At 37.8% G+C, this 13,340-nt stretch overlaps 1 protein-coding gene across 1 annotated transcript in view; it reads right to left on the bottom strand.

The window, feature by feature from the left end:
• The window catches only part of LOC140241681 (small ribosomal subunit protein mS39-like), a 39,886-nt gene that overhangs the window by 13,655 nt on the left and 12,891 nt on the right, over window positions 1-13,340 (bottom strand). Inside the window, exons 10-18 of the mRNA XM_072321423.1 lie at window positions 11,329-11,472; window positions 10,374-10,518; window positions 9,058-9,108; window positions 6,658-6,738; window positions 5,610-5,638; window positions 4,184-4,290; window positions 3,149-3,227; window positions 2,271-2,361; window positions 1,276-1,364 (exon numbers count right to left, since the gene is read on the bottom strand). Coding sequence (XP_072177524.1) covers window positions 1,276-1,364; window positions 2,271-2,361; window positions 3,149-3,227; window positions 4,184-4,290; window positions 5,610-5,638; window positions 6,658-6,738; window positions 9,058-9,108; window positions 10,374-10,518; window positions 11,329-11,472 — 816 coding nt within the window. The remainder of the gene's footprint in view (window positions 1-1,275; window positions 1,365-2,270; window positions 2,362-3,148; window positions 3,228-4,183; window positions 4,291-5,609; window positions 5,639-6,657; window positions 6,739-9,057; window positions 9,109-10,373; window positions 10,519-11,328; window positions 11,473-13,340) is intronic.

The following is a 13,340-nucleotide window of genomic DNA, read 5'->3' as shown; positions in this document are numbered from 1 at the left end:
TGTGTGTTCATCAGTTGTATTTCTACGTGGAAACTTCTTCGATGCTCCTCTGGTCTGCTTTTTATATTCTGCAATGGAGGACATACCTCACAGCCTTCTCACTAAAAAAGAAAAAAAAAAAAAAACTCACCACCACCACCACCATAACCAACAACAACAACAACACAAACAAAAACAACAAGGAAAAGTAGAAATTACGCAATGCGTAATGTATGTCCCCGCCGGAAGTAGCATTTTGTAGCAAAATGTACAATATAGGTCAAAAATCAAGGTCAAAGGTCAAAGAAGTCAAAGGTCAAAATTCTGTGTAGAAGTTTTGAAGCGCTCACCTAGTGACATCACATAAAGCAAACGGAATCAAAATCGGGTAAGAAATGGCGAAGGAGTAGCATTTTGTAGCAAAATGTACAAAAAATGTAGGTCAAAAATTAAGGTCAAAGGTCAAAGAAGTCAAAGGTAAAAATTCTGTGTAGAAGTTTTGAAGCCCTCACCTAGTGCCATCACATAAAGCAAACAGAATCGAAATCGGGTAAGAAATGGCGAAGGAGTAGCATTTTGTAGCAAAATGTACAAAACAGGTCAAAAATCAAGGTCAAAGGTCAAAGAAGTCAAAGGTCAAAATTCTGTGTAGAAGTTTTGAAGCCCTCACCTAGTGCCATCACATAAAGCAAACGGAATCGAAATCGGGTAAGAAATGGCGAAGGAGTAGCATTTTGTAGCAAAATGTACAATACAGGTCAAAAATGAAGGTCAAAGGTCAAAGAAGTCAAAGGTCAAAATTCTGTGTAGAAGTTTTGAAGCCCTCACCTAGTGCCATCACATAAAGCAAACGGAATCGAAATCGGGTTAGAAATGGCGAAGGAGTAGCATTTTGTAGCAAAATGTACAATATAGGTCAAAGGTCAAGGTCAAAGGTCACGACTGAAATTCTGTGTAGAAGTTTCAAAGCTCCCATGTAGTGCTATCATATAAAGCAAACAGAATCAAAATTGGCTCATAAATGACAGAGAAGTAGCAAATTGAAGATTTTGATCACACACGGACGGACACACGGACGGACGGACGGACGGACACACACACGTACGGAGCCCGTTTCATAGTCCCCTGCTCGAACTCGTTCGGCGGGGACAAAAACACCCCACTGTGTTCTGAAAAGGAAACTTCCCCATCGTTTAACTGGCTCAGATTAATTTCTTTGGTAGTTTTAAATCACTGTTTTCTCATCATGCAAACACATGGTATTTCCACGTGGACACTCTCCCCTTCCCCACACACCTCTGGACTTGCATCGGTGGATGTCGCCATCACCTGGACGAGCAGTTCTAGGACATTCTGTCGGTATCTGTGGCCGTACATGCAGATGTCTGGATAAACGGAGTGGAATTCAGAAATGACGAAAACTTTCAGTCATGGCAATTGTAGAAAACGCATAAATTGCTGAGGATTCACTGGCAAGACTTAAAACTCACTGAAATATTATCACTGTGTATGGGGGGGGGGGGGGGAGGGGCTTGCTGGTATTGAATTTTAGGCTTCCACTTTGATTACGTAATTTTACTTTTGCACGGAATAATGCAAAAACTAACTGATGCATCCTGAAACACATCTCTACATGTTTTATACAAACATGCTGATTAAGAAATCAATTCAATCTATGCAAGAAAACCTATGTAACCAGAAATTGCTAAGGCATAAAACTCAATGGCTCATCTGTTAGACTTATAATCCAAACAAAACCGACAGAATTAGGTTCAATGGAAAAGGAATGTGAACTTTAAAAGTTCTCTCCTATGATTGGCAATCTCTATACGATTTGGGTGCAAATTTAAGGTAATTTGTGTGTGTGTGTGTGTGTGTGTGTAAAGTATGCATATCCCCATGTACAACACTACATCTACTGAAGCATTGGTTTCCAGATATGCACACATACATGTATTGCACATTTAGAGTTTTCTAGTGTACAAAAGCATACATTTACAGTATCAAAGTTATAATTACCTCCGCCAAGGGAGGAGGTTACGTTTTCGTTACCGTTGGTTTGTTAGTTAGTTAGTTAGTTCATCCGTGTGCAAAATAACTCAAAAAGTACTTTACAGATTTGGATGAAACTTGCAGGAAAGGTTGAGAATGACACAAGTAACTAACGATAAATTATTTTTGAAGTTGTTGTTGTGGAGGGTCCTGTTGTAATTTTTTGGGGGACATAAAGTAGTGTATCAAAAGCTCTACATAAGTAAGCTTAGAGACAGAAAACCACCTCGTCAACTCACCCTCCCAGATTTGCGGGATGTGGTCATAGGCACACGCAGTCTCCAGTGACCTCAGCATGTCCATGTACACCACAGTGCTGGGAATCAGTGCCTGTCCAGGGGTCACAACAAGGGTCGAGTTGAAAAAGCACATTCAAGCTTGTCATTCTGTTTTAACTTTTATATCGACTTTGATCCGGATGCCCCAAACTGCACTAGGAATATCACTAGAGGTGATTAATCCCCACCAACATATTTATACTTGTACACTATGCACTGCCAAGAATTAAAAAAAAAAGTAACTTTACATAAACCAGGTTTACCGTTTCCAGCAAAGCACTTTCCTGACTTAGGACCTGCAATGCACTGCTACCATAAAAAATGGATTGCACTTTTCAGTACTCTTGAAATTGTGTCTTGCACAACTTCAAGTGGAGTTTAACATGCATGATAAATTTCTTTTGCAGATGTGCAAATCACATTTTTTCTGTGCCAGTATTAGTTTGTATTCACAAATCAAATACTACAAGGACATATATGTAATTGCTAAAATATTACAATGCCAAAAAAAAAAAAAAAAAATTAATTCAGTCCAATTGGATACAAAAATAAATTTACCTTGTCCCTCTACGATCTATCACTCATTTTCTATGATCACTAATCCAAAGACTTTAATCATTTAAAGCATGTGTATGTCAGTAAGAGCCTGAAACATATATTACAATACACCCATTACACATCTTTATATGCAGCTCCAACACAATCTACAGACAGTTTTTGTACCACGTGACTCATTGATTACATTCCCCATATGCAAATACCCATAAAAGCGCATCAGAGTGTCATATCGAAGGGGGCACAGACTGTGCCAAGTATTGACTATAGAGGGGGCTACTCACAGAAGGTACAAGCTTGTTGTAGTAGGTAAACATTGACTCTGCATTGTCCATCAGGCAAACAAGGTGGAAGAACTTGCCACTGCAGAAATGATGGGGGAGAACAAAAACAGCAAAAGATTAAGTTGATTGGGATGTTGCCTTTGTCACTGCAGGAGTGATAAGGGAAATCAAAAGCAGCAAAATATTTCATTAATTGTTGTACTGAATATGTCACTGGAGGAGTACTCAAGAAAAATGCACACACACTCACACAAACAAAATCAACAAACCACTGATTTCAATGGGATGCTTACATGTGGTTTGTTACTGTAGATGTTTAAGGGCAAAACAACAACTACGAACCGTAACATTGGAATGTTTCAATATAATAGGGAGCTTTAGATTTTGACGCGCGGACGTTTCAGAAGACGAGTGCGCTGGACGTTCTCCTCTCCACTGCGTCATGTTGAAAAGTAGCTTTAGATTACGCTGGGACGCAACGTATAAAAAATAAAATCGCGCCCCCATATGATCAGTGGAAGTAGTTCTCTACGTTGCAAACTGTGCAGACGTAAAAATAGCCCAGTACGCGTAGTGAAAAACGCAGGCGACGCAAGCTAAAAATAGATCGACTTGACGCGCGCTTCTGCGTACACTCAGAGCATGTTTTTTTCCTTTGAACGTCCGCGCGTCTAAAATCTAAAGCTCCCTAATGACAAAGATTTGTCTTGACACTCTGGTTGCACCACTCAAAATTAGATTCTGACATGAATTATTTTCAAGTATGAATTTTAATGGGGTGGAAATTTTCACATATTTGGTGTGACATGAAACTAGGGCAAAAATAAAAGTACAAGTATTTCTTTTTGCTTACCATATTTTTGTATGTTTTGATTCCACAAAATCAAAAACACATGAAATCAATGTTACTCAGCCAAGTGCAAAACAATCAAGAAAGGAAAAAGCATTGAATTAATCATATATTGTAAGACAATCGTAAGTTTTTTAAATTTTCATCAAACTCTCTCAGACTCTTGCCCCAGCCTTTCGACTCACTAGTAGACGTTCTGTGCATTGTAGTCCCCGGCCACCTTGAAGTTGTTTCCAGTGTTTAACAGGAGATCCACCTTATACGCCAGCTCCACATCACGCAAGGACAAGCACTATGAACATAAATCATCACTTGTTTAAGCATACAGGAAATATCCAACATCTTGCGACTATATCTTTATGTTCAAAGGGATAGTATAGGTTTGAATTAGATGGGGTTTTAGATTTCCAACATTTTTTTTTTTTTTTTTGATAATGAGAAACCTCTTTGGATCATGTCAACTTTTTCTTTTCTTTTCTTTTTGATGATGGAAATAAATAAACTATTGAATTGAATTGAATTGAATTGAAAAAAAAAATATGGAAGACCATATAATTCTGAAAGGAAGTAAATGTTTATGCGATGAAAATTGGTTTTGAAACGGCTGAGATATCCAAAACAAATCAATCCTGATAAATGATGGGACCCACTGTTTATTAGAATCCCTTTGTTTTACTTTGTTTTTGGATATCTCAGCCGTTTCAAAACCAATTTTCATCAAATAAACTTTGAATTCCACTTAGGATTGTATGCTCTTTAACATTTCATAAAGCAATTTCCAAGTATCTTTCAAAAAGTTAAAGGCTGAATCCTCATCTCAACTAATACTATACCAAAATCCGTTCAATCTACATCTAACCTAAACTCCAAATCTTGACAATCATCAACTTTCAGTAGTTCAGCTATCCATGATCACATATACATTGTACAAACCACCATCTTTCATCAACCCTAGAAGATTTAAAGAGGAAATCCACAAAAAAAAAAAAAAAAAAACCACCACAGAATGTTCTAAAAATGACACAAAGCAGATAAGCAAAAAGGAAGATATGACATTTTGGAATTTCACATTTCTTTGGAAAACCATTATTGAACAGTCCTTATGAATATTCAAAGGAGTGAGTTGATGATGTCATGCCTTCACAATTTTTCATATGTTTTCTTATATGAAATTTGGAAGAATTAATATTCAAATTAAATAGAGCTAAAAGCATATTCCCACAACAAATATTTTATTTTGGTTGGTTTTAAGGCAAGATCTATATTTGTATAGCTGATATTTGAGATTTTTGTCATTTCTGTATATGAAATGGATAAGAACTGCGAGAGCATGACATCATCGGCTTGCTGATTTGAATATTCATGCTGACTGGTCAAGAAGTGTTAAAAACAAAAACAAAACTTAAATTTCAAAATGTCATAACCTCATCATTTCTTATCAAATTTTGATTATTTTTTGCACTGTTCTGCAGGGAATTTTTTTAACGAAATTGATAAAATTTAGGAATGGATTTCTTTGTTAATGCTAAAACAAACAGCAGTAATTATCCACATTTTGGGGAATTGCAACATGAAAATACATACGAATGCGATATCAGATGGAATACATACCACTGTCATGGCATTCTTGAAGAATGTCACTGAAAGTCAAACAAAAGGTGACACAAATTTCAAATATTACAGCTACTGTTGAGGAAAAAATACACTGAACATGAAATTTACAGGATTATCTACAAGTGAAAAACAAAAATGACCATGTACAAACAAGTTTAAAGGCTGAATGAATATCACTTTTCCCTCTACATTATAGAATTTGGAAGGGAAGCTTTGGAGCCAAATAACATACAGTTCGACCTCGATTATCCGGCCATGTCGGGACCGGCGCTCATCCGGATACGCGAATTGGCCGGATATGGGAGACACAATGTTAATGTATAAAGCTGCCGTCCAAGCTGCCCTCCCAGTGCACTGGCAGCTAGGAAGGTAGCGTGCCCCGCAATGGTGGTGTAATCTATGCTAGCCTGCGCAAAATTGGAGTCCCTTACTTTTACGATGATAATGTGATGTGAATTTGTGTTAGTTCTGTCGGGAATATTGTAGGTAAATTGTCGTGAGTTTTGTAGAAATTTTAATTGAGTTTAAAGTCACTGTTTTTTCTCAATTTTTGGATGAAAAAAAAAAGTCCTTCACTGCGTGAACGCGTCCGTATAATAGAGATTTCCGGATAAAAGGAGGCCGGATAATCGAGGTCGAACTGTAGATATAATATTCAATACGACTATCAATACCATTGAAGAGTGTGAAACCTACAATACCTGCTGAAGGATATCAAACATTACAAGTTTCATAGTGTATCTTATATCTCATTTCATGAAGAGGACGTGTCAGCCCCTAAAACCTCAAACACAAACACACACACACACACACACACATCCAAACATAAGTAGATGAAGTAGACACACCATATTGTTCTGTGGGGAAAAAAAAAATTGAAAAAAAATTCTGCTGAAATTCATCTCAGCTTTGCATTGTACATTAACTGTAAGAGAGATGGAGGGGGGGGGGAGGGGGCAGTCACCTGCATCTGTCTTTTGTCTTTAGCAAAATTAAACTTTCTATTCAATTTGAGAGAAAAAAGCCAGTTGGCATGGTAACTAACCATCATGTGGATGTCTGACGGTGAACTCTTGACCCTCTATGGTGTCCATGATGTCATAGATGACATCACTTGGAGGGAGACCTAGAATGCCACAAAAATCATGCAAAACATGAGAAACAGGCAGTAGAAGGAATTGGAAACCAACAACTACCAGTATATTCAGAGAGAGCAGTCTTATTTACAGTTGCACTGAGTATTGTTGGTGCACAATGCTTAATGCAAACACATATCAAAAACATACTACAAATCAACAGCACAAATAGCTAAAATGTAATAATTTCATAATGACTGCTTTTCTTTTAATTTAGTGGAAATTTCCCTCCAATGAAGATCTAGAATAGTGCTTTCCTTCCAAACAAGTATTTCAAGGCAGTCAAGTAAAAATAGGGCCAGTAAAACCTTCTCACAATGACAAAATAAAGAATAGGATACACTGCAACCTCAATCAGCGATACAAATAGAAGTTTCCATTACTTTCTGGTATAAATGAGTCATATTAATTACAGTTAAAGATAATAAAAAGTTTTGGTACCTCAAAAATTTCCTTGTCTTAATTTGTGTTTCAGGTTAAAGTACCTTTCATATAACTAACACTGTGAGACTTACTCGCCCCAAAGTGCTCTCATGTCTTAGTAATCATGCAATTAACTGCGACCAGCAGCCCCATACGCATAGCGACCAGCAGTCCCATACGCATAGCGTAATCGGGCTTCGCATTGTAGCATTCAGGATCATGACAGATTTAGTATCGCGGGATAAATGTCAACGTAAAATTCCAAAAATTCTTCAATTTGAAGACTTACCAATTAAGGTGAAGTATTGAAAACAGGCTTTGGGCAACGTTTGGTTCTGCCTATAGTCCTTTTCTGTTCGAATTGATGACTGAATGTGATTCGGCCGAGAGGACCTTGGGAGAGCTACATACACCATGTACACTGAATACTACAGCCAGTGCATGCGAACACATCACATGCGCACAAATTTCAAATCCCATATCAACGGATAAGATGTTTGTGTGCGCATGCGCTGGCCGTAGTAGTCAGTGTATGCATCGGTCCATGGTGTATGTAGCTCTCCCAAGGTCCTCTCGACCGAGTCACATTCAGTCATCAATTCGAAAAGAAAGGGACTATTGGCAGAACCAAACGTTGTTCGAAGCCTGTTTTCAATACTTCAACTTAATTGGTAAGTCTTCAAATCGAAGAAATTTTGGGATTTTAAATTAACATTTACCCGCGATACTAATTCTGTCATGATCCTGAATGTTACAATGCGAAGCCCCATTACGCTATGCGTATGGGGCTGCTGGTCGCAGTTAGCTATGCGTACAATGGGCTGCACGCTGCTGGTCGCAGTCAGTGGTTTCGTACAGTATTTATCGACGCTGTACAGCGACGGCTCTGGTACGAAACCATTATTGCATGATTACTAAGACATGAGAGCACTTTGGGGCGAGTAATTCTCACAGACAACGTACTTTAACGTGAAACACAAACCAAGACAAGGAAATTCAGGGAAACTTTTGAGGTACCAAAACTTTTTATTATCTTTAAGCCATTATAAAAGAATCATAGGCACGAAAAAAATCTAAAAAGCCTTTAACTTAAAAAAAGGAGTATTTACACACCACCTATACATCTCTGACAAATTCCACACCATCCTACATTTTAAATCACATACTTATGCCACATTGTTACACCATAAATTTACCTTCACACACACTTGAATCATTATAATCTCAGTCGTTTTTCCCCAATGTCCTTAATTTGTTTTTAATGTGTTTATGATATTGTTGCATCATGTGGCATTTCTGTGTTTTGTTAAGTAACATTCATTTGACTTTTGTTTTGTTGTTTTACTAAGTTCCTCCCAATCATAGTATGGTCTACACAGATATCTGTACTCCATAATTTCCCCATCTGATTTATCCCGGGACCTGCAGCTGAACAAGCTGGCTTTTAAGTAGGCCCCATCATATTTCTCTTACCACAGTGGACTCCCATTATAACGAAGTCATCAGGACCGGCAGTTTCCTTCTGTTATATAGCAATTTCGTTATACCGAACAAATAAACAATAAAATACACTGTACATAGAATGGATAAGGTTGCGGCCTGAATTTTTACTTTGTTGTAACCGCAATTTCGTTATAACCGTGTTCGTTATAACTGGAGTGCACTATATGACCATAGCCCAACTCTAAACAGACCTTTGTGTTCATACAGACTGTTGTACATTCCGACAAAGTTTCAGCCAATTTATGCTTGGTATAATTTTGGTATTGCATAATTGTATTTGTGTGTGTGTGTGTGTGTGTGTGTGTGTGTGTGTGCTATTTTTGTGAGAAATATGAAAAATAAATTGAAAATGAAATTGAAATTAAACAAAAATCTAAACTTACTGTCTTTGTAGAAAATCATAAGAACAAGGCTGTATGTCCCAAGACTTGGTTCTGCAAGCACAAAAGAAAATCACATATAAACATGTCAAGGGCCAATTGGCAACCACACGTGCACAGGAACACATACGGGTAAAACCTGTCATAATGGCCACTTGTTTTCTAGCAATCATCCACCCTCATTAACAACAATGCATTGCAAGGAACCTGTGCACAATGACCACCTGTCTGGGCGGGTTTGGTGGCTAGACCTGTCTCAGTGATCACCTGTTTTCAGCAGCACATCTGCTTCAAGCCAATCTTTTTTTAATGTGATCCACAGAAACAAAGTGAAAATGCACTGATTTTTGTTTATTTTCTCACTTTATAGATACAACAATCACCACCATCTTTATGACCTTGAGTTCTTGTTTGTGGAGGATATCTGTGTATGGCAGGCATTTCAAACATCATGTGATCACATCAAATTGGCCTGCAAACCTGTCTGTACTGGCCATCTACCTACAAAGGCCACATTTTCTGTTTCCCTGGGTGACCTTGATACAAAGGTCTCATCAGTAAGGGACAGCTGATCACATTTTTTATTTAATTGAACCTAATTTTTCACTTTCTGTATCATCAACGTATATATTTCAGAACACTCAGCTTCACTTGATAGCAAACAATACAATGAATTTAGGCAAAACCACAATACAGCAAATAACACCCATGAGTGGCTACAGCGCAATTGAAACCTCATTTGCTTGTAGCGCTATAGACAGATGAATTGAGCTTTAATTCAAGAAATAACATAACTCCTCCTTAGAAAGTTTTTAAATCTATGAATTTCTACTTATGGAAGGACTGGTATAAAAGTTTGTATAATTTCATTTTTCCTAGCAAAGATAAACTTGATGAATTTTTTTACACTATTATTGTTTGTATGCTTGTTTCTATAACTGTATTCTTGAAAAAAGTAGCGGAAATAAATTGAACTGAATTCAGTTGAATTGAATTGATCTGAACTGAATTGAACTGAACTGAACTGAACAGAACTGAACTGAATTGAATTGAACTGAATTGAATATAATAGAATTGAATTGGATTAAATGAAGACAGACAGGTCAAGATTTTGCTACAGCAGATTCAGGGAATTCTGTGTGTGTTGCCCTCTCACCTACTCTGCAGGCCTTCATCTCAGAATAAATTGAATTGAATTGAATTGAACTGAATTGCATTGAATTGAATAGAATTGAATTGAATTGGACTGCATGAACACAAGACAGGTCGAGATTTTACTACAGCAGACTCGTGGAATTCTGCATGCATCGCCCTCTCACCTACTCCGCAGGCCTTCATCTCAGAAATTGTCTGGAGGGTCTTCCTCCGGCCGAGGGCGCCCATGATCCTGAGGTTGTCGAGCAGTGCGTTGAACGTGTGAAGGTTCGGCCTGATCTTCTCCATTTCCATCTGCTTCATCAGTTGCTGTCAAAGGTCAAAGGTGACAAGTGGTACCCACAGTGTCACAGTGTTGCAATGTATGATTAAAGCTTGGAGGAGCAATTTGACACAGCGTCAAGCTTATAATAATTTATACTATTTTAGATAATTCACAGTTTTCACTGGGTCGATTGAATGTAAATCATCCCACATCCCACAACAGCAACATTGAAAGCTGCTTTTTTTCATATATTTTTTTTTTTTAAAGATATGTAATCTCTTTGCAACAATTGAGTGCTTTAAAAAATGTTTCTCTTTTCTTCTTTAGAATCTACAAGTGCACAACAGCCAAAAGATATTGGTTTCATACTAGACTTTATATGAGCAATAGAAATGTGGGAAATTTAAAACCAAAACAAAACATGAAATTAGTTTCAAATGATAACTTATCTAGTACTCTGCCTATTAATGAGAAATGGTTAAAATCAAATCATATCAAAAGACATAGCATGACGTGATTATAAGCTTAATGGACCTGTGCTCACTTTTCATCTTCATTACTTATGAAAATTGTGTGTTTGACCTTTTTTTCATGTGCATAGAAATGGGTAATAGGAAGAAGGGCAGGAAAGAGTTAATTTGTCATGGGATGTCAATATGATGCGTGGGTTTCATGTGTGATGAGCGGTAAAATGGCATCGGGAGGTAACTCCTAAGACACACACACAAAGATTACATCTTCACAAGGTGACTTTTGAATATATCATTTAGTCTAGATGCAGAGTTAGCTGTACATATTGCCTAGTGGTAATGACAATGCTATAAATGTCTTGTAACATGCAAGAAGAAACTTACCAACATGATGGACCACCTCTCTTTGTAGTCATCCCTGATGTATGTGCTGCCCTCTATCAGCGCATTGTAGGCATGGACGTCAGCCTGTATTCCCCGCTCTTGCATCTCATTGTACAGGGTGAATGCGCGAGTTTCAGCTCCATGCTGGAAGGGGGGGGGGGGGGTGGGGGAAGCGGTGGTGGTTATGAAGTCATAATTTATGAATCTCACTGAGATGACAGCTTAAATTTGACAATACTTCAATGTAGTTTATACATGCACATTATTCCTCATCAGTCTGTCAGTTACAAGTGTATTTTCATATATATACAATCATCTCAATTTCCCAACCCTACCCCTTTTCCCATATCATGATTTGATCATAATGGGTGTCTCAGGTAGTGTGAAACCATCTTGACATATGCACAGACACACAAACAAAGACAAAGACACAAATACAGATATTAAAGGACAAGTTCACCTTCATAGACATGTGGGTTGAGTGAATGCAGCAATATAATAGTAGAACACATCAGTGAGAGTTTGAGGAAAATCGGACAATCCGTTCAAAAGTTATGAATTTTTTAAGTTTCTGCTCAGTCACAGCTGGATGAAAAGACTACTATAGCTCGTGATGTCACATGTGTACAACGATATAAAGAAAGAATAAAGAAAATTCAACATATTTCCATTTTTCTCGCATAACAAAAGAACACTCGACTTCTCTCTTTTAGAAGGCAGGGGGAATAATATTACCCTTAACATACGTCAGTAACAAGTCGAAGAAAATGTGCACTTTATTCAAAAAGTAAAGTTTTGTGAAATTCTCTTTTTATATTCCTTATATCGTTGTACGCATGTGACATCATACACTGTAGTAGTCTTCTCATCCAGCAGTGACTGCGCAGATATTTTAAAAATTCATAACTTTTGAACGGATTGTCCATTTTTCCTCAAACTTTCACTGATGTGTTCTACTAATATTGCTGCCTTCTCTCAATCCTTATGTATATGAAGGTGGACTTGTCCTTTAACACAGACAGGGTTACAGACACAGGTATAGGTAGAGGCACTGACACAGATGCCGACACAGACAAAATAACAAAGATACAGACACGGAGACAGACACAAAGACACCAACACCCATAAACACTTGTATGGGTTAGGACTACAGGACATCCAATCTGCTTTAACTGATGCTTATTCTCAGCTGAGAAACACTGTACACTACAGCTGACAAAAATATACAGTTCGACCTTAATTATCCAGCCTCCTTTTATCTGGAAATCTCTATTATCCGGACGTGTTCAGTGACGGACTTTTTTTTTTCATCCAAAAATTGAGAAAAAACAGTGACTTTCATGGATCTATTTCACTTATTTCATAAGATGTGCATGATAGGTTTCTCAATATCTAATGAGGTAAAACATGTATGATTTTCACATAAAGATATACTTTATTTTTGTGAAGAAGGGACTACAATTTTGCGCAGGCTAGCATAGATTACACCACCGTTGCGGGGTACGCTACCTGCCGAGCTGCCAGTGCACTGGGACAGCAGCTTGGACGGCAGCTATATACATTAACATTGTGTCTCCCATATCCGACCAATTCGCTTATCCGGATGAGCGCCGGTACCGACATGGCCAGATAATCGAGGTCAACTGTATATTAAAATCAAAGGACCATGCCCCTTCAGATTGCAAATGGACATGTTATTTGTATGGCTTCACACCCACGAACAAAAGAGTTCCTGTTATCTTCGCAGATCTTACTTTGAATGACAGAAGATGTACACTGATTTTTTGTAACCAGAGCATGGTGCCATAAGAGGATGATCTACAAGTTTCAGTGTCACAATGATCAAAGTCCTTCCAGGCTCATCAGCTTAAAATATAATTGCAATTAAACATAAAACCAGTTGCCCACAACAAGAAGAGACATATGAAAATGCAATCAGACAACCCCCGCTTCCTGCTCATCCAGAAATAGCATACATCCACAAATAAAGACGGGAAAAAACATGAAGCCCT

This window comes from Diadema setosum, chromosome 18 (assembly GCF_964275005.1).
Source record: "Diadema setosum chromosome 18, eeDiaSeto1, whole genome shotgun sequence".
NCBI classification, from domain to species: Eukaryota; Metazoa; Echinodermata; class Echinoidea; order Diadematoida; family Diadematidae; genus Diadema; species Diadema setosum.
Note: the sequence above shows the minus strand (reverse complement) of the source record. Positions and strands in the feature narration are given on the sequence as shown.